The sequence below is a fragment of the Helicoverpa zea genome, chromosome 10 (assembly GCF_022581195.2).
Source record: "Helicoverpa zea isolate HzStark_Cry1AcR chromosome 10, ilHelZeax1.1, whole genome shotgun sequence".
NCBI classification, from domain to species: Eukaryota; Metazoa; Arthropoda; class Insecta; order Lepidoptera; family Noctuidae; genus Helicoverpa; species Helicoverpa zea.
The window spans coordinates 3,288,473-3,312,836 of NC_061461.1; the positions used below are offsets into that span (position 1 = coordinate 3,288,473).

Genomic DNA, 24,364 nt, shown 5'->3' on the forward strand with positions numbered 1-24,364 from the left:
ACACACTGCATCTGAGTGTTCTAAATTAAATCGACGAATTGACTATTGAGGGAAATAAAATGAAAACCGTTTATTTCTCAACAATATATTGATTAGGCCATGATATATTGAATATGGTATGAAAATAATCAATATTGTTTCAAACGAGAGATTGGGCTAGATTCTGAACGTTTGGGACTGCCACAAACAAATGTCAAATTAAAATATTTACGAACGCGTTATGGAGTTGTGAATTTGTTTGTGATACTGTTTATTATAAAAAGCCTCCTTCTATTTGTGTTGTTATAAGTTAACCAGATCAATTGTATTACTTCCATTTGTCTAAGTTAAATAATCCGTAATCGCCATGGGAGATGGTAAGTTATATCCTCGTATACTTTGAATAAAAACATCAACAACTTCACAGAGATTAAATTTGTTTATTTCTTTGCTTTCCAGAGGATGTTATTCGCAGGAGATTGCTTATAGATGGAGACGGTACAGGAGACGACAGGAGATTAAATGTGCTTCTGAAAACTTTGATAAAATGGTGTAATAGCACTGACGAGAAACCCGAAGAGAGGTTAGAATAATAGATTCAATGACTGTGGTTATATTAATAAATATTCCTCCTTAAAAATGTGAATTAATCCATTACTTCTCTTACAGCAAGGCAACCCACGATCGAATGCTAGCTCAACTAGCGCAATGTGAATTTGCAGTAACCAAATCGCAACTCGGCTCAGAAATGATGGCAGCAGAATTAAAAAGTTACGAAGCCATGTCGAAAGTGCTCGAAAAATCTATAGAAGTAGCCAAAAGCAACATAGAAAAGAGTAAAGCGGACTTAGCTCAAGCAAAGACAGTACGCAAAAATCGCATAGAGTATGATGTATTGGCAAAAGTAATAAGTGAACAGCCTGATAGAAAGGAGACTTTAGAACGTTTGGGCACTTTGAAAACAGAACTGGCCAGTTTGGAATCTACTAAGCAGCAGTTGGAAAGCCGTTTAGCTTTAAGAAAAAAGCAGTTCCATGTTTTGGTTACTTCAATACACCAGTTGCAAGCGTTGTTGGATGAACCGGATGACACTGAGTCAGTTTCTGATGATGTTGATATGAAGGATATTCTGAATGAACCTTAGAATTCAATTAATATAGAGTAGAGCTATTCTTGTTAAGTAACTTTCCTCATAGATTTAAAATAGCATTAGAGTATATGTATCAACCTCATCATATGAAAGAACATATATTTAGACACCTGTCAATTTTTTATCTGCAAGGAAATGATTTTATTTTTGTAATGAGATTAGGTACTGCAACTGATAAGTAACATTTTGTATCATGACTGTTCATCAATATAATGAAACATTATTTCTGAGAGTGTATTTATATTTTTTACTTATGGATTCCCGTTCATATAACTACATTCATTAAGATTTATGAGATGGTATGAGGGTTGCAACAATAGTTAATGTTAGGTATAGAAAATTTCTCCTGATCCCAAAATTTCACTGAATCGTGTTGTGATTGTAATTAAATACATGAATTTGCAAAATTCCTTTTATAATTTTGAAAACATCCTTTTATAATTTTGAAAACATCATAATTTTCTTTGAACTTTGCCTTTAGTAACCTTTTGAAAGACCTAAAATTTTCAATTGTTTTGTTGCAATATGACAGAATACCAATCCAAAAAGAGCGTGCAAACGTCAACTCTATTTCGATGTTCTGAACGGACCAAAATAACAATTTACGTGGGTGCCTTTAGGATGTTATCAACTTTACATTGAATGGCCCTGAGGGAGATTAATGTTGTTAATGAACTTCAGTCAACCAATTTGCATGTTACAAATTGCTTGACTCGACGGCGTTAACGTTTAACCTTTTAAATTATTGTTTTACAATCATTGTAAGTATATACCTGCCTCGAAGTGCCTCTGAAGTCCCGCGGAAAATTGTGGAACTTTATATTTTTCTACGTATTTAGTGAGCTATCGCATAGACACTAGCGCTGTTTCTGTGGGACTTCTTTCGTGAAATGGACTTTACCTACTGATCATAACTTTAAAACTCAGTGTATGAAACCATTTCATCCTTTGTGCCAAATGGATTTAATATCGCGTGAACAACAAACAGTTCAATATTTTTTCGTCTAATTAACAGAATATTATATGAAAACGTAACCCAAAAAGGCATTTCTAAGAAAATACAGTTTTTCTTGAAGGTAATAGCAATAGTTAATTCAACGGTGAACCGCATTAATGTTTTACCCTTACCCTTGAGTGGCGAACAAACAGAAAGTCTAGTTTTCACGTATGCATAGTGTACACAGGCGGTAAATATTTTGTTTTTCTTCATTATTAGTGGATAAAAGTGACGTAATTACTGGCTGTTTCAGCCATAGAGGCTGTCATGGGAATAAGCGAGGTCGCCTTTGTAGTTATTTTAGTTTCTACTGTTTGTTTACATAAAGAGTCACATTTGTTAGTGGGGCAGTTTATTCTTAAATGCTTTCAAAGCTACTTTTATCGTTATAGCTGGGTTAAAAGTGAAAATGCCAAAACTTTAAATAGGAGTGGTTCGACACTTTAAAAGTAAATACCTACATTTAGCATTTTAAACACTGTCAAATGGCCGGTCCCTGACCAAATTTTTAAAAGAATATGAATAATAGATACAACGCTGTTAGTAGCAGCACCTAAGTACAAAACTCTAATTCTCTGGTACCCTGATCTGTAATTAAATAAATATTGTCGTACCAACCTATGGCAATTGACTAATTTATTTGATTTAGTATTGTTCATTAATTTTATAGTGCAGTCTCATTCAATTTATTTAGTGCTTTTCGAAAAGCAGCGTAGAGCCGTAGACTAACTCTATTAATGATAATAAACTTAGGTACTGAACCACCTATATTGTTTCGAGTACCTACCTATAATACCTACATAGGTTTTATCGTCTGTTAATCCTAGTCTAATTTTTCTATAACAAAATGCAATCTGCTATTATTTAAGGTCTATGCACACAGCGGGCGCGGCGTGGCGGGACGGGACGGCGACGCGACACAATGTACTAGATCGTCGCGTCGCGTCGCGTCGAGCGGGATGGCTCTGTGTGGTGTCCGTAATATCTAGTACATTACAACTGCTCAGTGTCGCGTCGCCGTCCCGTCCCGCCGCGCCGTGCCCGCTGTGTGCAGAGACCTTTACCCATCGAGTAAATACCTACTGAAAGAGTAAAGCTTGTGGCACATTGTAGCAGCACGGCAACAGCACGGCAGCAGCACGGCGTCGCCTCGAATTAAGACTACGGCTAGCTGTCAGCGCGCTAACCACGCGCTGTCCGCTCGCCGTCGGCGCGCCGTTGGCGCGCCGGCCGCGCGCCGGCCGCGAGGTGTAAGCTTGCTGTCACCGCAAACTCAATATTATTTTAAGACGATTATGATTGATGTTATGATTGAACACGACGCAATGACGTTGTTTCGCTGCCGGCTCGGAGTCGGCGCGCAATTAGCACGCCGTCGGCGCGCTGTACGCATGAGGACCGCTCGCTTGCAGTACGCGGGCGGCGAGTCGAGTTGTGTGGAAGCGGCAAGCACGCTGACTGCTCGCCGTTGGCTTTTTTATATTGACATTACGAAATATCTTATAATATACACGATTTAATGCTCTAAATTGAATGACACCTTAAATGCTGGTGTGGAGCCGTGCTGTTGCGGTGCCGCTATAATGTGCCATAACCTTTAATGTACATAAGTAAGTATATGTATGTAGGGACATAATGTAACAACAAGTGTTAAAGGAATGCAGGATCACTTAGTCAGCATTGCGTGTCCCCACCTGGAATTCACGTAGAATTCCCTAATGTATCCATCAAAATGTATCGTCGAAAAGTCAATAAGACTAAATTAATTAATGATCCACCTGCGGAACGTACAGTCGGCAAAGAAAACGCTTAAAACAACGTTTTAAGGCTTGCATATTTTGGAAGAAGACGTGTTACGTTAAACAAGAAGCTTTGAGGCCTTGAGGGAATTAAGGATATACGATAAAGGCAGATCCTAAATAGTTCAGAAACATAATAAAAATATCTCTATACCAAACAAAACATGTAAACAAATCCCTCAAAAACAAAGTCCAGACTGAAGTCGGCGACAGTACTCACATTGTCAAAAAACTAAAGTTGAACGCGCAAGTCTACGTCGGGACTTACGTAAAGCCAGCCCTCGTCACTTCGTTTGAGCGGCCCTGTCGAACGCACGCGAGCCACTCGCCTCGCCCGCGCTGCAACTACACACGTTTCATAAAAGAAAATGCCTTCCTGGTGGGACTATCTCCACTTCAATAGACAATACAATAACAAGAGAAACTTAGAAGAAGGTCTTTTCCAAATTGCATCGCAAACTTGCAATATTTTAGTCAAAGTTAACAACACCAACAACATTAATCTAACGAGGAACAATCGGAGTGATGAGTACGGTTGTGCTGGACCTCCTAAAAATAAGAGCTCGATGCAGATCTGCGTGCCCAAGTTCAGGAAGAATTCCATCACGTCTGGCTGCAACCCTGGACTTTCCGTGAGTGCATTTTAAGTTAACTAAAAACTCTTCTAACTTTTATTGATCACTCAAAACCTTTGTCTTTCCCAATAAGTTTTAATATGTACAACAATATTTTCATTTATCAAAGTGAAAAGTTCTGTGAGCATTTTTACAAGCTTAACAAAACTAGGTCATCAGCGACCTAGTAAACTAGTACTTGTGAAAGAAAAATGCATTGTCATTCGTGTAAATATAGTTAACTGACGTCAAAGTTTGAAAAATACGTGTAAATTAAAATGGAACAAGTTACAGCAACAGTAGGGTGTAAAAGCGGTTGGCGCCGCGCGGGGACACGAAACTTTTTGAACGAACAACTTACGTCCTTGTCTTCAGTGTAAAAGATGCATTAGGCGCGCACGGCATGCAGTCCACCATCATAGTTGATTGGTAATATACGATAGCCGATAACAGTGCGAAAGCATCGGGCGAAGTGAATTGTGTCGCCGTGACTTAAACATTCACAAGCTGATTCCGTTTGAGGTGGGCGAACTTGCTAACTAGTGGTTTTTTATGTTGTGTTTATATTGTTTTTTATGGCGGCGTGCGGCGATGCGTCCGTTGCTACTATATCGATTTTATGTGAAGGAAGACATCGGCGGCAGCAGACCCCGTCGGCCCGACGGACGACCTTGTTCCAATTATTCACTTAATATGAGGTTTTATTTGCTATATTTGTCATATTTTTGGTTATACGCTAAACTACACATATTCCAGATTTTATTTCAAGTTCTAATATTTTTTCGAGACTCACAATGCCGTTTGCATTGTTATTTGAAAAGTTGCATTTTCAGCTTTCGATTTAAAATGATTCATAGTATTTTCACTTTCACGAAAGCTTCTACTGTGCACTTTAGTACAAAGTAAAGCGATTAATCAAAACAATTTATTGGCAGTGTCAGTTTATACTGGAGTTACCAAACTGAACATTATTTGAATTCACTCGCCCGTTATTTTTGAACTTGAGTAATGTTGAAATCGAACCCAGCGTTTCGTAAACGAAAACATATGTTTAAATGTACCTACTTATTTATTACTAAATCACATGTATATTGTACACCAAATTATATTGCTAACAATTACATAAAGTCTTTTGTCCAAACTCGACTTCGTAGGTAGGCAACTAGATTAAAAAACGGTAGTCCATTCTCGTCTACGTCGTTAGTTAGCTTGGCCGACTGATATTTGGAACTAGGCTAGCTTCGCATTAGCATAACACAAAAACCTTTCGGTTTGTATCAACGACAAAGGTCGAAGTTCCACTGTTTTAATTCAAAGAAATACTATAATCCACATATCAATCTGATCTTGATACATACATACCACGTCATAAAAATATACTTTCGTTTAACATTTTCAACCGCAATAATATGAATGTAACGTTTATTTACTTATAACTTTTTATATAGGCGACAAAAGAGTTTCATTACAAATTCAAGTCTACGAAATTTCGTAGCAGACTACGAATTTCGTAGCACGGCACGAGCTACGGGCTAATGAACTACGGATTTCTAGATGTAGTTAAAATTGAGTTTTGTGTAACTTGATTAACTATTTTAAGAGGTGGTAGGGTGCTTTATTTCGTGAATACTATAAATATTTTTGGGGTAATTTTTATAGTTTTAACACTCTGTTGGGTTTACACATACTTTTCATGACTAACTAAAAATACCATCCTTGTTTGGTGAGGTAAGTAACCAACATTGAAATTGAAATAATATCCCTGATGAAGTCATCCTTGTCTAGACGTAATTCACGAACATATAAAGTCAAGGTTGGATTCAGAAACCGACAAGAAGCTACCATATCCTTTGGTAAATTACACATTCGATATAAAACTTCACATGACACCCAATAATGTCATTGGTGGTGTTTAACCACCTTTACCTGACCCTTTCACTTTATAGGGGTGTAAAATACATCATAAAAGCCGGTAGATCCTATAGAATTTTGTATTATAAAAAATTATACGATCTACTGCAGACTGGCATTGCCTATAATCACAGCGCGTTAAAATTGATTCCACGAACGAGATTGTTCGCAATTATTATTAACCTTTTTATTTTTATATTACCTACTCATGTTTTATGGAACCTATAAATGGAAACATGCTATTATAATTAATATGAAATGGATTCATAGACACATCATCATCATCAGCCTATCGCAGTCCACTGCTGGACATAGGCCTCTCCAAGTGCACGCCACTGAGATCTATTTTCGGCTTCTCGCATCCAGCTCAGACATGGACACAGACAATATTTATTTATATAGACTTTTTTTATTAAATACACCATGCAGTACTGGCTGCCAGAATAGAAATGACATTCTATTTTTGAAATGCGGTTATGAGAACTGGCCTTTGAAATGTATCAAACCTTTTTCGTCGAAAATTGGATCTCGACTGTATGTGGGAGGCGGGATGAAATGCTCGTGGTCATAAAATTGGGTAACGTATCTCTGTATCTTTAGAGTGTACTACAGGTGTATTCAAAGCGGATTTACGAGTGCCTTTTTCAAAAGTACGAATGTAGAATCATGCTAATAAGAAACAGAAGAAGTTCTTATCATACTTAAAAATATCTTGCTTCACAATGGAATATAGTGACAAAAGATAATTTTAAGCTACGAGCTAAGATTTTGAAAAACGGGTATTTGTTGTTTCTTTCTTTCTTTCTTTTTTCTTTCTAAACTCAAGTCTTTCCTGCTTAATTTTCTATACGACCCTTAATCACTATCATTAACAACCAGCAATACACTACATACATAAATGATAATTTAACCATATACATGTATTAGTGAAACAAACGACGAGGAACTGGTGAACAGCGATTGACATGCCAACATCGCGTGCCGACAAACAACACATTTGCATAAAACTTCGCCCGGTATACACCATTGATTTGAAGGATTATTCGGGGATTTGAAAAATCAATTTTGTATTTTAATTTTATTTTTAAATTGGGCTGGGAATAGAATGGGGAATTGATTCATAAAAAGAATGTAGGTGTAATTGAATTGACAATAGAATCTAAAATTGTACGGAGTCGGATACGTTAATCAGGTTATCATTTGACTTCATACTAAAATCTCACAAACACATAGAACTATACAATTTATTAACATTTGAAATTTAACCAAGAACTATTTTCCTATATAAAAAGCTTGTTTCTATCACAAGATATATAAAATACCAATCGAGGCTGTCATTCATTGACCGTTAACTGAGGTGCTCTTAATCAATACCTTTTATTATTTGTTTTCGTTTACCAGAAAATAGTTTTCTATATTATCAGATACTTGTATAGAAAGCTATTTTCCGCCCCTTATTTAAAGCTTTAACATTGACATTTTGCAAACTAATTTGATAACCTTTTACGGCCTCCATTGAAATGAAATATCGCATGACAAACTTGATCGAAAGCATCGCAATTTAATAGTTTCCTGCCTTATTTATAATCCTTAAAATACGACGAAGCAGTACACGCAAGTTGTGAATTATAACAGGCGTAGTTCCTTGTAGCTGTCATTAAATCTTTTATGTGAGTAATTATTCCTTCATAAACATACCTATGTAAATCTAATTCTTTTGTATGCGGTAAATATCGTTAGAATTATATGCATGGAAGCATTTTGCCGAAATATGTTGTTACAGCAAACAGCTCAGAAAAATATATCCGAATCAAATATTAACATTTTATTGGAAACCCGTAGAAGAACAATAAATGGTATATCAAATACGAAATAATGCTTAAACAAACAAAACATAAACTATTCTGCACACAACATAAAAATGCAGAATATCTCTTAAAACAGCCGGCACAAAAAGCCCTTTACTAAAAGGGTGAAATAAAGAACTATTATTTATCAAAACAAGTCTGATCTTACCTACATAAGTGATGAACAAATATTCGACTCCAGCACCATGTAAAGCTTTTAACTTATTTACAGTAGGTACTTTCTCTCAGAATTTGTGTTCACTCGCTTTATTTGCTAACGCTCCCGGAGCGGGGTTTGATAGATGCTACTTTGTTTTGGCAAACAATCGGCGATTGGTTACGGTCTTTGATTTTTAGCTAAGTAAGCAAGTGAACATTGCTTAGGTGTTTAAGATGAAAAATTCATGAAGTTTTTGCGTCACCGGATAATTGCGTAAACAAAAAATATCCTTCATTATCAATTAATTGTTAACGGAAGGTTTAAATATAAGAAGGGAGTGAAATTATAATTTTATGTTCACCACTCTACTGACTAGAAAAAATCTGGCTCTCACAATTAAACAACTCACATTTAATGCCAATTTGACTGCATTTTTAAGTAGACCATTTCTCGGACTAGCAATTGCACTAAACCTTTTAGTACATAGCCATTTCATTTCATATCTTAGCCATTCCACGTACACTCGACGCACCTTCATATGGCGTGCGATTGCACGATATGCATCGCGTTTCCCCCTCGCCTGGTACCTAAGTTATATTTACTATAACTACTTAACTACTAGAAGCATGTGTGCAGCAAATTGCAGCACAATAACCATGTAGTAAATACTTGTAAAGCTCGGTTATGTAGTAGGGAACTTCGATATTCAATTTGAAGATGGTGACTGGTTTCTTTAGATCGACTGTCGCTGACTTCACTAGCAGTGATTATCACAATAAGGGCAGGATTCCTCGATCCTATTATATTAAAACCATGCCATACTTATACTAATACATTTCATCTTAAAGCACAATAACTCGGCCCAATTTGCTTCAAAATGGGAGTATTTTCTTTGTCATGTCAGATTTACTTCGCGTCCGATCTAACTCAATCGGTGTAAGGGAACAATATTGCACCTGAGGTCTCCTACCATTCTGGGTCTGAATGTCAGACTTTTCCAGACTAAAGCCATTCAAGTTCCCTTATTCACTCTTTACGCTCCAAAGCGGTGGTTATTATTTCGAACAATCCCACCGTTTCACACCTGTGACTGCGCAAAGATCTTTGCCTTACAAATTATTTCTGTAGAAATTGGCCATTATTACTGAAAATAGGTCTAAAGAGTAGGTACCATTGTTAGTACATTATCTAAGTTCAATGACAACGACATAAAGTCAGGCCAAGTTACAATTTAACTTAGGTTATGCTTAGCCTTGGCAGTCGCCTTGTTGACATAAATAAATATAACGTTTTCTTATTGATCATTTTTTATATGTTGACACTCTAAAAACGTGTGGTGGAAACTTTTCGATAATGTTCATTATCTGATTGTAATCAGCAGAAAGTCATAATGTGTCAAAGGAAACATTAGTTTGTAGGCTATTTATTTTGGACAAAGTCATACAGAAAATAAACACATTCCGACTAGTACATACCACATTATATGGTCACTTTACCTCCCACTTCAATGTCTTCGTCAACATTAGAATTTATATTTTTCCTCAAAAATGCAGTAATATGAAAAGCTCGATTCTTGCAGGTCTGCACGTTACTCTATTTTAGTTATAATTTTATTTCCTCTTTACAGTTTTGTTTATTTTCAAACCGTACCTGGTAATGGGTTAATTAGTTTATTTTATGTACTAGAACCTACATTCACTTTACGACCACCGTTTAATAAGGTGCATTTCGCAACCCACTGATGTAGCAAGTTCAAATGGAGCTTACACTAGCACTAGAAAATAATTTAAACACAAATTATTTCTAAGACGAATAAAAACTACACGGTACAGTCTCATTAATATTCATACAAGTTGGTAATTTATCTTGTAAGTAAAAGCATATTGTTTCAATTTTTTACAACATGAATGACCTTCACTTATCAACCTTGACCCCGGTGGACTGTTGTCTGACCTTGACTGATTAGCTAGATACGAGCATGGCACCTGTGAAATGAGGTCATAGCTTACTTGAATGTTACACCATCTTTTTCTTTCCTGGAATTAGAAGCAAGAAGTCTAATCACGTTTTTTTTGTGATTAGAAGCTACTCAGTTTAAGTATGGTTATTTTGTTTTTGTTTATTGTTAGGAATGTAGATCAAATTATGTACTGCCATCAACTGTATATTGTAAACTGCTTGCGCCAGCAGTTTACCCGAATCCTGAATAGCATACCGCACCCGGATGAAAAGTAGCTTCTGAGTTAAGGTTATGGCACATTATAGCGGCACCGCAACAGCACGGCTCCACAGCAGCATTTAAGTTGTCATTCAATTTAGAGCATTAAATCGTGTATATTATAATATATTTCGTAATGTCAATATGAAAAAGCCAACGGCGAGCAGTCAGCGTGCTTGCCGCTTCCACACAACTCGACTCGCCGCCCGCGTGCTGCAAGCGAGCGGTCCTCATGCGTACAGCGCGCCGACGGCGTGCTAATTGCGCGCCGACTCCGAGCCGGCAGCGAAACAACGTCATTACGTCGTGTTCAATCATAACATCAATCATAATCGTCTTAAAATAATATTGAGTTTGCGGTGACAGCAAGCTTACACCTCGCGGCCGGCGCGCCAACGGCGAGCGGATGGCGCGCCGACGGCGAGCGGACAGCGCGTGGTTGGCGCGCTGGCAGCTAGCCGTAGTCTTAATTCGAGGCGACGCCGTGCTGCAGCCGTGCTGTTGCGGTGCTGCTATAATGTGCCACAAGCTTAATTCTGATGTATTACAGCCTAGTTTCATCAAAATCCGTTTTGCCGTTTGCGCATGAAGAAGAACTTAACACAATATTCTCTACATAATATTCTCTACACGCAAGAATACTCTCAAACTTTCATCTATAATATTAGTCTAGTGTGATGCTGAAGCTGAGACGTAATAGCGTAAATATTTACCCGGTATTTTCTTAGGTTTGGCATTAGAGAGACCAAATCATTATTGTTATACGCGTGTTAGGTATTACACATCTACTTATAAATAATACATACATAACACCGAATCAACCCTCATCATCAGCCTATCGCAGTCCACTGCTGGACACAGGCCTCTCCAAGTGCACGCCACTGAGATCGATCAACCCTACCTCTATTTTATCAGTAACACAGTCTGGCCAACGAAGGCCAGGTACCAAGAACGCCAATATCTGCGTCCGTTCTGTACCACGAACATATTTTGCATAATGCATGCTACTTTCGTACATCGGACCAGTAATCGTGTACAAAAGACAAAGGCTAGAAAGAATGTAAGCACAGTTTAGGGTTGAACTAGGCCAGGGGCGAGATGCATAGATCGATAGGCAGCTTTCTAATGCACCGTGAATTATTTACCAGTTTTGGGACTGATCGGAGAGTTAAGAAGGAGTTTTTATTGGTTAATTGGATACTTTATACGTTAAAAAGTATGAGCTTGCATATCTAGTGGTATACTTACTAATATTTTTAAGTTGAAGAGTTTGTTTGCTTGCTCGAAAGCGCTTATCTCAGGAGTTACTATATAATTCGATTTACATATAGGAAGGCTTTTTGTTCCTTGTCATCCGAGTTTGCGAAGTAGTTCCCGCGGGGTGCGGGTGAAACCGTTTGAGAAAGCTGTAGTTATAATATAGATCCTAGAATAAGGGTTCGAATGGAAGCGGGTACAGGTAGTTGTCTCGGTATTATATACTTAGATGTCAGAATATTTCAATTCCTAATGGATAGTTACAATATTTCAAGGACAAACGATTAATGTATTGGTAATCTCATTATACATTAGTAGATATTGTAGATGTAACAGGTTGAAGTCACATCGAAAGCTACTTCACCTATCATTTGTGTTGAACTACGTAAAAGCAATTCCAATTTTCCCGATCAGCAGTTAAGTCATGAAGCTCCTCTTTTAAACAATTTCCCTAATTGAAGAACAATTGAAAACAAGATTAGACTAGCTTCAAGTATCCTTAGCCGGATGAGCCAGCTATTACACAAAGTTACAGAACAAACGATTTAAGTTTTTCACCAAATTCAAACAGTTTTGTCCCAAATAAACATCATAAAAACTACTGACATAATGTTTACACCCACAAAAATAATAACGGTCTACATTTTGAGGTCATTGTCGAACTATCGATCAAAACAATTATGTTAGGGATCGATTAGTACGAAAATGTCCTACAAATTATATCGAATAATGAATATTAATCGTATTATCCCTTGCGTGTGGCTTCCAAGCAATAACTATTAACCGACTATGTAAATTGCTTTTGGTTGTAGGCACCTAAGTATTTTGTACACGTGGTTTTGGTACAAGATATGCGTCTACGGAAGTGAATATGATTGCAGAAGTGAAGTGAAGTGATTGATGCTGGGCTGGAAATTATGGGAAAAGCGTTGTTTCAGGGCGAACTCCAGGGGGTAGGTTTTTCGATCAGATTACTTAGGCTAGGCGTAAAGAATGTGTCGACTGTAATAAATTCCTCCATTGCATAAGTTGAACTTTGCTATTACGATGTGATTCAGAACTACTCCTTAACATCACATAGCTTTGTCATTATCTTATATATACCTACTCTTCAAATACAGTCTTAATTATGTTTTTACTATGAATAAGAGGTTATTGTACCTACCTATGTTTATTTTTCAAAAAGACTTCATAATTATTGGGAATCAGCACTTGTTGAACAAAACCCAACAATTTGGTACAAAGTATTACAAAACGTAAAACAAATCGTATTGCCCTTTTCTTTGTCAGCAGTTCTTTTTGACCCCTACGTGGTGACTTAAGTGGCAGTTCATGGCTTAAACTGTACAGTTCAAAGGGCACTAGCGCACGACCTTTGTTTTTTTAAGCTGTTTGCTCTATGGTAGTTTGTTAGGGGTTGCCAGACACATAGATGGCCAGTCTGGGACCGGGTGTTGCTTTTTTGGTAGGTTAGGGACAAGTTAAGCTAGGAAAAATATTTCAGTACACGCACACATACGTTTACCTAAGTACTATTTTTATTACGTGTGTCATTTTTGCTGTGAATTGCCAATCCATTACAAATTCCATTACAGCCCTTTTACTATCAAACATTTAATTTATGTATTACAAATGAAATGCAGTTCAACGAGCTAACTACTCCAACTGTAAGCCCTTGGTAAAAAGTGGTCGAATCAAAACCAAATTTTACTGTAGGTACAGATTCTCAAACAATACTTATTACACAGCAATATTGTAAATTCTATGTTAAATCTTTAATGATTTCTGTACAAAAAAACCCAACTACATTTAATATGTTTTTTGCAATCAAAGACGGGACCGTTTTAGAAATAACCCCACAATTAGTTCAATCCCCTACCAATGTAAATGGATGTTTATTATTTTATTTACTGCAGCGTTAAACATTTCGCGAGCTTTAATTAAAGTAATGACGTTACCCTTTTATTTTCGAGAACCCCTAATAATGACTAAACAGTTTCATTGAAACAATTTGTTTTGCATTTAGGTACGAGACGCAGTTTGCATGACGTGTTCGCTTTTAGAAAGCTTTTAGTGTACTTAATTAAATGTGTGACGTCATATGAACTAATATTATATTGCCGATAATTTATTTGAGCTCCATGTTTGGTTAGTCATAACTTTATTTTTCGTCAGCGTCAAAATATTGTCTATGATGAAGTTTGTTGAATCGATTTATTTGCTACAGAATAAATAAACCTAGTAAAATTTCAAATATTTTTTTTTCATTTGCCCTTATTGTCCCACTGCTGGGCAAAGGCCTCCCCATTTTGTTTCCACATCTCTCGATCCTTAGAGTTCTCCCACCAGTAAGGGTTGTAGGCGTCCAGATCGTCACGCCACCCCTTCCGGGGCCTACCAAATTTCAAATATACGTAATGAGAATTATTTTTGACGAATTTTAGGAATAAGTAGTAACCATAACCCTGATTTCGTGGCTCAAGTGTGAATTCAAGATCCATGCTGGTCATCCAACGTAGTGTTGGTCTTAGCTTCTCACGCTTAACATCTCTCAATCTACCGGTATCCCGTCAAACTTGTTCAGCTTAATAAATTCATAATTCTTTGACAAGGGTACGATACAATACACCTGACAAGTGCAAACAATTAAGGTCCTTCTACTTAAACAAATAAAAACAAACTCCCATGAATATTCAATGTCACTATCTAGATAGCACCCAGGTACTTTAAAGTTCATTACTTACTATCAAAGGTTCATGCATTTGCATGATTAGTTTTTTACGAGTTGTCCGTGAAATGTGAAGTGCCGTTAGCGAGAGTCGTAAACCTCACATTTTTATTGGAAAATGCGAGAATTAATTAAAGAAGAAAGGAAGAGAAATATATGACTATCGATTCGATATTTTCCTTGGCAACTATAGCTTTGGCTGACGATATTAGTCCCTACCCTATGTCTCTAGGTACTCTTAAAGTAATTGAGATAAATAGAAAGAAACATTTCCCCTTCAAAACACAATCTGAATTAAAAAATGTCAAATCTACAATTAAATAGCGTCATAAAACTTGTCATTATATTAGCAAACAATCACAGCACGTATAATTATTAACTTTAAACGTTCCTACGTAAAAAAAAAACTAAAGGTTTATTACCATTAGTTTAGTCATAAAAATGAAGCTGAAAGTACAAACAATGTCAAGGTTAGAAAGAAGGCGTCCCATGATATTACGTAACCCAATATTAGTCTTGAACTTATAACGATTCATTAACTTATAATCACTTGCGTGACAGACAATTTTTACCTAATTTTGTAAAAAAAGTCCCCTTCGTTTTACTTCATGATCATTAATTTTGTTTGAAGGTCAAACTTGGTGGTTTCTTTGTACTTATTTATTTCGTTACCATAGTTAAGAAATTATGGTAGGTACCTGTCTACTGGTGTCTTCATAGATAAAAGCTATGCGGATTTTTATTGGAGAACTGAAAAAGTAGTTAATCAAAGTTTTCCTAAAACCATTGCATTGCATTGACTAATAGTTTTTTGGTGTTAGGGACTTCTAAAGTAATTTATGGTTTGAGGAACAGAATGGTTTCTTAAATACTAAATTAATATACAAAAAAAAACGCACATCAATAAGGTCTTGAGACTTTTACTAAATTGTTGGCTAACCTAAATAATAAAGCTTAACAGGCTACTGTTAAAAATACTTTTGAGCTTTTCAATGTTAGTAGGTAGGTATAGATAAAATTATATACCTAATTAAGCAATATGGCTACCTATTTACATTCTTCTGTTTTATGTTAGTTGTTATAATAATAAAACTGTTTTTACTCAGATCATTCATCCGGCAACAATGAACCATAAACAATGTTCGGATGTCTCGTCTGCATAGGGCTGCCATCCGTCCGGGTTTCCCCGGATTTGTCCTCGTTTGGAGGCCGTCTGGGGGCCGTCCGGGCGGGGTTTCAAGAAGTGTCGGGGAAAACCCGGACACTTTTCATGTAAGGAAGCACCTCATTGGATTTAAGTATGTGTTAATAGTAAATGGATTACAAATTAGGTATTATTTTGTTTAAAAAAATCGTACTCCTTCGGGGAAAAAATGCGATTTACGCCAAATGTCCGGGTTTTTTAAATGTTTGTCCGGGTTTGGTGAAATTCGAGATGGCAGCCCTACGTCTGCAAGATGTTATGACTTATTGTCTGTGAGTTTACTATCGAAGGTTTATTGTCTTCTACATAAAATGTTAGTTATTATCTATATTTCTACGTTAGTATCTATATATTCTGACAAATCATTTTATCACCTTCCTGCTGTCTGGAACTGAACTTTTGAAATTTCGCTCCTCTAAAGGTAGATATAACTACAACTTATCTATACCTCTTTTTATCAGGTAAATGTTAGGATTCATGTAAATGGGACGTAATCCTGTTGGATTTATTCCAGTTGTTGAAATGCGAAAGTTATAATATATGCTCGTAACTCTATCACGCGTAAACTACAGCATAGATTTTGGTGAAACTTCGCAGTAATAAAGCACATAATAAGAATAGCATATATGTGTGTGCGTTATCATGTGCAGGAAGTTATTCTCTTGAGTATAGCTAGTATCCAAATAAAGCGGCAAATGTAGACAATGTCATCGTCTTAAAATTCGTCTCACTCACGACAATCTGTTACCTGTTTACAATTTTAAAATGCCAATTTACTTCACTAGATAGGTACTGTCCCTAGCGCAAAAGATTCCACTGAAATTGAATTTAGGATATCCACGACTGTAACTCAAAACCTTTTTCTCCTTTTCTGTCTGGAATTTTAGAACACGTTTTAAGAAATAAGAATCCTTTTGAGAATCTTCGTGAAAGTAGCGTAGACGTGCATTTGAGTGTCCGACATTTTGAACTGAATTCGAGCAACTGCGATGAATGTCTCCTGAAGTCCTGACTGGTGCACCACTTATGTAGAATTTAGTCTCGTCGTACGCTATTTTGCTTTGAAAGAGCCACGTAATGTAGGTGTATTATGTACACATGTTTATAGGTACGTATGTACGTAATTCATGTCGATTTTATGTTGGTATATAGGCGTATATAGTGTAGTTGTAGATACATGGTTATTCTACTTAAACAATGTATCTTGTAATATGTAGCTTAATTGTATCGTTTGTTTGTATTGATATTTTTAAGTATCAAATTCAGAACATAGGTGCTCTACATGTATGTACGTAAATACTGCCGCAGTAATATATACACATTTGGAACAGCACACACATTGGTGCAATAATTAACAATATGCAATATTTAACAGTCCCTGTATGAGTTGATAAATATAGCCAAAACTTCAATTCCAAGAAGTAATTGTGAAGTTTTCAAGTTTCATTATCAATAGTTATAGTTCGGCCATTCAGAGAATGCGTTCCTGACACGTCGCGATTGAACTGACGACGTAATAACATTCATTGATTATTGATATAATAATGTTGTTTTAATGCTCCTCAATTGTTAAAACGGTAAACAACCAGCAAAAATATTTTTATCGTAACTGCAACGCCATTGCAAAGTTACGTCGTCAGTTCAATCGCGACGTGTCAGGAACGCATTCTCTGAATGGCCGAACTATAGTTAGTCAATTTTAGTGAGAGTGACAAGATGACACTTTGTCATAACTCTTGAGCTTCCCCGTGTCATACTCTAGTCATCTTAGAGGCTGTTCTATGTCATCTCAGACGACTTAAAGCTTAACGTGCTCCCAGAGGCTTTGACAGGATTAAATAAAAGCTTATTCACTATTGACTGCCAAAGTTATTACTATATAAGGTATTTACTTATAGTTAACATATTGATGAAAATAGTAATTAAATTTACATTTAAAAAGAACATTTGTGAGAGTTAATGACCGTCTTCTGAGAAGGCTAAACGAATTTTGTATAGCCGGATAACACAAAGTTTTATTCCCATATAATATGCCCATAGTCCATATTACCTTCATACAACAATATAAAAGATACATTTATCTTCAATTTAGACCACTCAATGTTCACGCTATACCGCCATTAGGAAAAAAAAAACAATCCTAACCTTTTTTCTAACAGATAGTATTCAATACAAACTCTTTTCACTTGTCCTTCGTTAAGTATGGTTAATCGTAGGTGATTAGCAGTGATACTGGCCAGCAGTTGTTTATCCGGGTACATAACTAACAATTAAAAAACCAAATCGAAAGGTCCATTTGTTTTAAAAAATTCTTGCACGACTAAAAAGCGGTAGGTACATTCAATCTAAAAACTACAAAGTAAACGGCATATCCTAGTAAGAAGAAAAACGTATTCTCATTTATTAATTCACATCATGTAGAAATCACTTCGAAATTATTTCCTGAAACTCAAAAACTCTTTTACATGAATTTACTAGTTAGTTTATTCACGAGTGCTTAAATATTCCGACGTTCCATGAGCTAAGTGTGAATCTAATTATTGACATAAAATACATATAAGAATTTTGATGATAGTATGGAGAATAATTAGATTAAATTACTATTACACTCGTCTAAAAACCGATTGTAATGTCTCCAATTTAAGGCTTGGAAAGTTCAACAGCCGATAATAACTGATATTATTAAAAACAACAACGCAAAGAGGTCCACGACCCGAACCGATTGAAAGTCAATACGTTTAACTTCAAAGTTTCAATTTTGCTTATAAACACCAAATGTTACAATTTACAATACTGCCGAAAGCGGTACATTATTAGATTATTGTTGCAGCATATTGCTAGAGTTCGCTACAGTTTACAATATTCCGGCGACATAGTACTATCGGTCTAAGTATCGCTTCTCGGGAGTAGCACATTGGAATTGCAAATATATAGCAGGCACCACCTGCGCTGTGTATTGAGAAGTAAATTTTAATGCTCATTCGTCTCTAGGGGCCGTATTTCAGTTTCTGAAGAGGTTTTAGTTTTCGCTTGAATAACTTCTAACGTATAACGTGATCGCTTTATGTAAGAATACTTGAAGAAAACAATGTGAAGGTGTTCTGTTGAGTTTAGTACTTATCTATTGTAGTGTAGTGTGCTTTGTGCTTGAATATTCTATTGAAAATATCGAGGTAGATGCTAAAGCATTTATTGTATACGTTTGCTGAAGAGCACAACGGTCAACGGTCATTAATCTGTTTATACCTATATATTTCTTATACTAGAGAAGACGATGGAATGTGTGGTGCATCAGGGTCTTAACTCATATTAGATACCCATCATCACATAATAATATGTAGGTATGTGATGATGTTTATAAAACCTGGGTTAAACAACTAAATCAGAAAAAGGACTGCAGTTTAAAATATATTTTTATATTTGAAAATAAATGTTTTCAGAGATATCACATATGACTAATGTTTATTCAGGTACTATAAACACTGTTATGCAAGCCAGATGTTTATTATCATAAATCTGTGGATCTCACTAACGAAGCTCGACGTGTTCTTAATGAAGGTTGTATAATTTAATTGTGTACAATATTGTGTGTTATTTACCTTATTTTGTGTTAAATCTTTCTCCTTCATTAGTGAGTTGGGTCGCAGTGATATACAGTCTGATGTCTACCCAAGTTGGCTTAATAAAATTTAGTATTTTAGGCCGCCGTTGTAAAATGAGTCATATATTATTTATCACGCAAAACCTTCTTGTAATGCCTACTACAAATTTTAGCAAGCATTACGTATTATAAATATTTTGTGCGACTTTTACGACGGTTATATTTTTGCTATTTTACGTCAGTTGTGTTAGTGAGGGTATCTTTATGAATGTTTTATCTCACCTTTTATGAAGTAGTGACTTTTAAGTAGTCGTTAACCTTTCAAGCCGCGATGAGCGCATTAAAAATTATATTGCCAGCAGATGCGAGAGACCTAATAAATATTTGAAGGGAGAGAGGCGTGTCACATTAATGTGCTATAAACCTGGGATACCTATAAATGTCAGAACAATTAACGGACCTTACTTATGCCTGTCAGGCTTAAAAGCTTGTTCAAATAAGCGAATGCGGTCCTGGAGAACAAAGGTTACCACCATGTGTGGTGTACTTATCTTTTTTGGATTCTTTTGTTGAGCAATTTTTTTTTGGATTATTTTGCACTAGGTAGTCCCAGGAACTACAAAGGTCCGATTAAAAAAAAAAATTTTTCAGTGTTAAATAGATCATTTATTGAAGAAGATTGTACTACTCTTTAGCCGTGTTCGCGGCGTAGTCCTGTGGTGAGACCGATGACGGAATCTAGTACCAAAGTAAACCACGAGTTTATTAAAATTAATATAAAATATGTACAATACAATCAGATATAAAAAGCATATTCAATAAAAGACAAAACAAAAATTGACAAACACTAACAAAATCGATTCCCAAGATTAGTGAACTCTGTAACTGAACTTACCTAACTCGTCTACATCACAGTTCAGCAACTGCTGGCAACATCTTCTAACTTCCAACAAACACATCAAAGTTTATCGCTAGACGTTATCTATTGGGAACGCTCCAAGTGATTTGTTGCAAAGCATCGCAGAATCTCATTACTCGAACTATGCAAGGGTAAGCGTCTCGACGATAAAAGAGCACGTTTCCTTTTTAGTTCGTAAAAGAATTTGTGTACAAAAGTACTGAAATAGATTCTTTTTCAGCACGTTTCTATGTATCTTTTCAACATCTGCTGTTACTTAAGATTATCCTAACCTAACTTAGTTCTGTTCTTAGGATGGTCCACAAACAAAGAATGGCACTCACAGAAATAGTAAGAGAGGTTTGCAAAATAAATCTGTAGCTTGAGACCTCAAAACACGATCTCATTTTTTTTGTACGTGCTAGATGTGTAAATACGATCTTATGAACGCGTGTGGGCCATACTGGTTTTCAAGACATACAAAGACAATATTTATGTACATTCATTTACACACACACAAATGTATGGCTCACCCTCCTCTGTGAGATAAAACATCTGTAACAAAAGTCACATCTCCAAAAACTGTAAATAAAAAGAGATTGCCAAAAAGCTTTTCTATTACGCTGCGGCCACTGTCCATATAACCTGTGGCTTAGCATAGAGGGCAAGCCACAGACAATAATTTCTCGGCTTAGGTACTTACGTATATGGCGGGTTTGCACGCAAACTTTATCATATTATGGGACAATCGTCGTAAAGTAAGAAGTTGGGGATACTGCACTTAGGTTTTTAATGGGCCAGCTTAAATACTCTTTGTGTGAAAATTACTTTTAGTTTGATCATGTTACCTACTGTAATGAAACACATCACTACTTGGCAATAAGTGATTTAATAAGTATACGAACTCATTACACAACACCTTCGTATATTTTATCATCAATCATATCAAAGAAAAGCCACTAAAGCAATAATCAAATGGAAACTCCCAACTAGCAAAGCAGGATGAAATGTATTTTTTTTTATAAACCTTACTCGAAATGTGGGTTGTACATTAGGTTCTATCCTTGTTAATCTCTTGTGTTCAACTTATATAAATATACTTACTTACTTGTGTTTGAAGCAGGTACAGCTCAATATTGCAATGGCAATCGAAGTCACGATCTCTCGATCACCAAGCCAACGTGTATGCCACATGACTATTACCGCATTCGAATCATTACGTTCATAATTGTCTCTGTAAAGTAGTTTGCACCGATCGAACAATACTCGTTACTTTTAATGTTGCATAATTGCCTAGGCGGCTGATTACACACAATGTAATTGCATGATAAGATCGGTCAATAGGTGCAATAAAAATGGCTGCCCCACTTACAAACTAATAATCAACAATGTAGGTACAGCATGCAGAAATATGTACGTACGTAAATACGAATTCATTAATTTTAAACCCGATAGAAAGTTTTAAAAAGGTGCTTTTAAATACATTTTTTGCATGATGTGTATAACAATGAACCAGGTAGTAGGTATGCATAAAATAATGACCGAGTCATAGTTACCTAGTATTCATTTTCAGCGAATTCACAATTCTTTTGAAAAAAATGTGACGTCATTATGATGATAATAAGGGCGTTGTAATTATAGTGAAGTCGTATTAAACATGACTCAATCTGATTGATATAAGTCCACGTTTTAAATCAAGTCTTCCCACCACTTGATTTGATGCTATGTTTTAGGTTTTTACTACGATAGATTTAATGTTTGTTATATATATTAAAGTCGTGGTGGCCTAGTGGGTAAAGGACCAGCCTCTCAAGTATGAGGGCGCGGGTTCGATCCCAGGTCAGGCAAGTACCAATGCAACTTTTCTAAGTTTGTATGTACTTTCTAAGTATATCTTAGACACCATTGGCTGTGTTTCGGATGGCACGTTAAACTGTAGGTCCCGGCTGTCATTGAACATCCTTGGCAGTCGTTACGGGTAGTCAGAAGCCAGTAAGTCTGACACCAGTCTAACCAAGGAGTATCGGGTTGCCCGGGTAACTGGGTTGAGGAGGTCAGATAGGCAGTCGCTTCTTGTAAAGCACTGGTACTCAGCTGAATCCGGTTAGACTGGAAGCCGACCCCAACATAGTTGGGAATAAGGCTCGGAGGATGATGATATATATTTTAGTCATGTATATGTAAAATAACAATATATAGGTACAAAATTGATCATTGGAGCCACAAGACATGTTCAATCATCATCATCTATCGCAGGTATTTCAAAACATACAGGTTGGATTTTTCATTCATCAATTATTTCTATACATATACTTTACGCATGTGCTTGGTAATGGTAGCTGTGAAAGAAACGCTAAGATAAAGCATGCCTTATATACCCTTTTGTCATAAAAAAGAAAACAAAAGAGTATGTTATAGTTCGGCCATTCAGAGAATGCGTTCCTGACACGTCGCGATTGAACTGACGACGTAATAACATTCATTGATTATTGATATAATAATGTTGTTTTAATGCTCCTCAATTGTTAAAACGGTAAACAACCAGCAAAAATATTTTTATCGTAACTGCAACGCCATTGCAAAGTTACGTCGTCAGTTCAATCGCGACGTGTCAGGAACGCATTCTCTGAATGGCCGAACTATAATATAGACGAGTAATAAAACCTGCAATTTTTAATGGGTCTCGGAAGCAAGATAATGGTCGTTAAATATTTATAGTTCTGGTTTTTAGGTCAACTGAAATCCTGATATTATATTTTATAATAACAAGGCAGTAAGGGAATATGCTATGAAATAATAATAGAATACAAGAAATTTAAGTAATGTATGTAAAGTGACGCAAAAAATATTTAAATGGGTAGAAACAAAACATTTAACTTTTCATTCAACACTAAAAAAACTTTCATTTTCCAATTTACTGGAATATTTGGTCCCATTGAATAAACATAATATTATTTATGAAACTGCATCTACCTAAACAGTATATCAAGCACTCTACCCACGCTGTAAGTTTCAGGTTTCAGGCACAAAGTGAAGCGTCTACACGACGTAACTAATATTTTGCTTAAGTGCAAAATTTGATGAAAACAAATTAAGACTACCAGCACACTACGAACTTTTAGTCGGCCGATAGTATATCGTAAATCAGCATGAAGATGAATGGTAGTACGCACATTACAAACATCAGGTATTTAGCCATTGATTAAGAAAATGAGAAAACTTTGATTGAATTCAAGATTTTCTGAGCTCTTTTGTAAAGCAATTAGCTTTTTGAAATAAAAAAAATACTTTGACATTTTACCCTGTGCTATACATATAACATCCCGAACTCCATCCATCCTCCGAGCCTTTTTCCCAATCATGTTGGGGTCGGCTTCCAGTCTAACCGGATTAAGCTAAGTACCAGTGCTTTACAAGAAGCGACTGCCTATCTGACCTCCTCAACCCAGTTACCCGGGCAACCCGATACTTGGTTAGACTGGTGTCAGACTTACCGGCTTCTGACTACCCGTAACGACTGCCAAGGATGTTCAATGACAGCCGGGACCTACAGTTTAACGTGCCATCCGAAACACAGCCAATGGTGTCTAAGATATACTTAGAAAGTACATACAGACTTAGAAAAGTTGCATTGGTACTTGCCTGACCTGGGATCGAACCCGCGCCCTCATACTTGAGAGATTGGTCCTTTACCCACTAGGCCACCACGAATTTTAACATCCCGAACTATATAAATATTTTTTCAAAATGTATGACGAGCGATAAAATATTATATCACACCATATAATATTTATTATATGATAATCCCGTAGTGAAAAGCCGGCTAAAGTTTTAAACACAAAGTAAATGTTTCTTTTTGCCATCCATCAGTGCAACTGTCGGTCGACTATTTAATCTGCAATTTGCAGGTACCTACTCTAAGAGGTTGCAACGTGATCCCGGCCTACGCCGTTAGTGGCGTAATATTGTTGTTGTTCTTCACAAGTTTTCCACTCGTCGTT

General features: G+C 36.3%; 2 protein-coding genes across 3 annotated transcripts in view; both read left to right on the plus strand.

The window, feature by feature from the left end:
- The first annotated feature begins 172 nt into the window (after positions 1–172).
- Positions 173–1,366, plus strand: LOC124633704 (THO complex subunit 7 homolog). Its single transcript, XM_047169013.1, has 3 exons — positions 173–356; positions 439–562; positions 649–1,366. The coding sequence occupies exons 1-3, from the start codon at positions 347–349 to the stop codon at positions 1,121–1,123; spliced, it is 609 nt and encodes a 202-aa protein (XP_047024969.1). The 5' UTR covers positions 173–346; the 3' UTR covers positions 1,124–1,366.
- A 2,839-nt stretch (positions 1,367–4,205) lies between these two features.
- Positions 4,206–24,364, plus strand: part of LOC124633646 (5'-3' exonuclease PLD3-like) — a 54,631-nt gene continuing 34,472 nt past the window's right edge. The window contains exon 1 of one of the 2 annotated variants that reach the window (XM_047168932.1): positions 4,206–4,557. In XM_047168932.1, the coding sequence (XP_047024888.1) occupies positions 4,294–4,557 (264 nt within the window). In that variant the 5' untranslated portion in view covers positions 4,206–4,293. Of the gene's footprint in view, positions 4,558–4,940; positions 5,062–24,364 lie in introns of those variants that run through there. The other variant, XM_047168935.1, reaches the window with a different exon arrangement.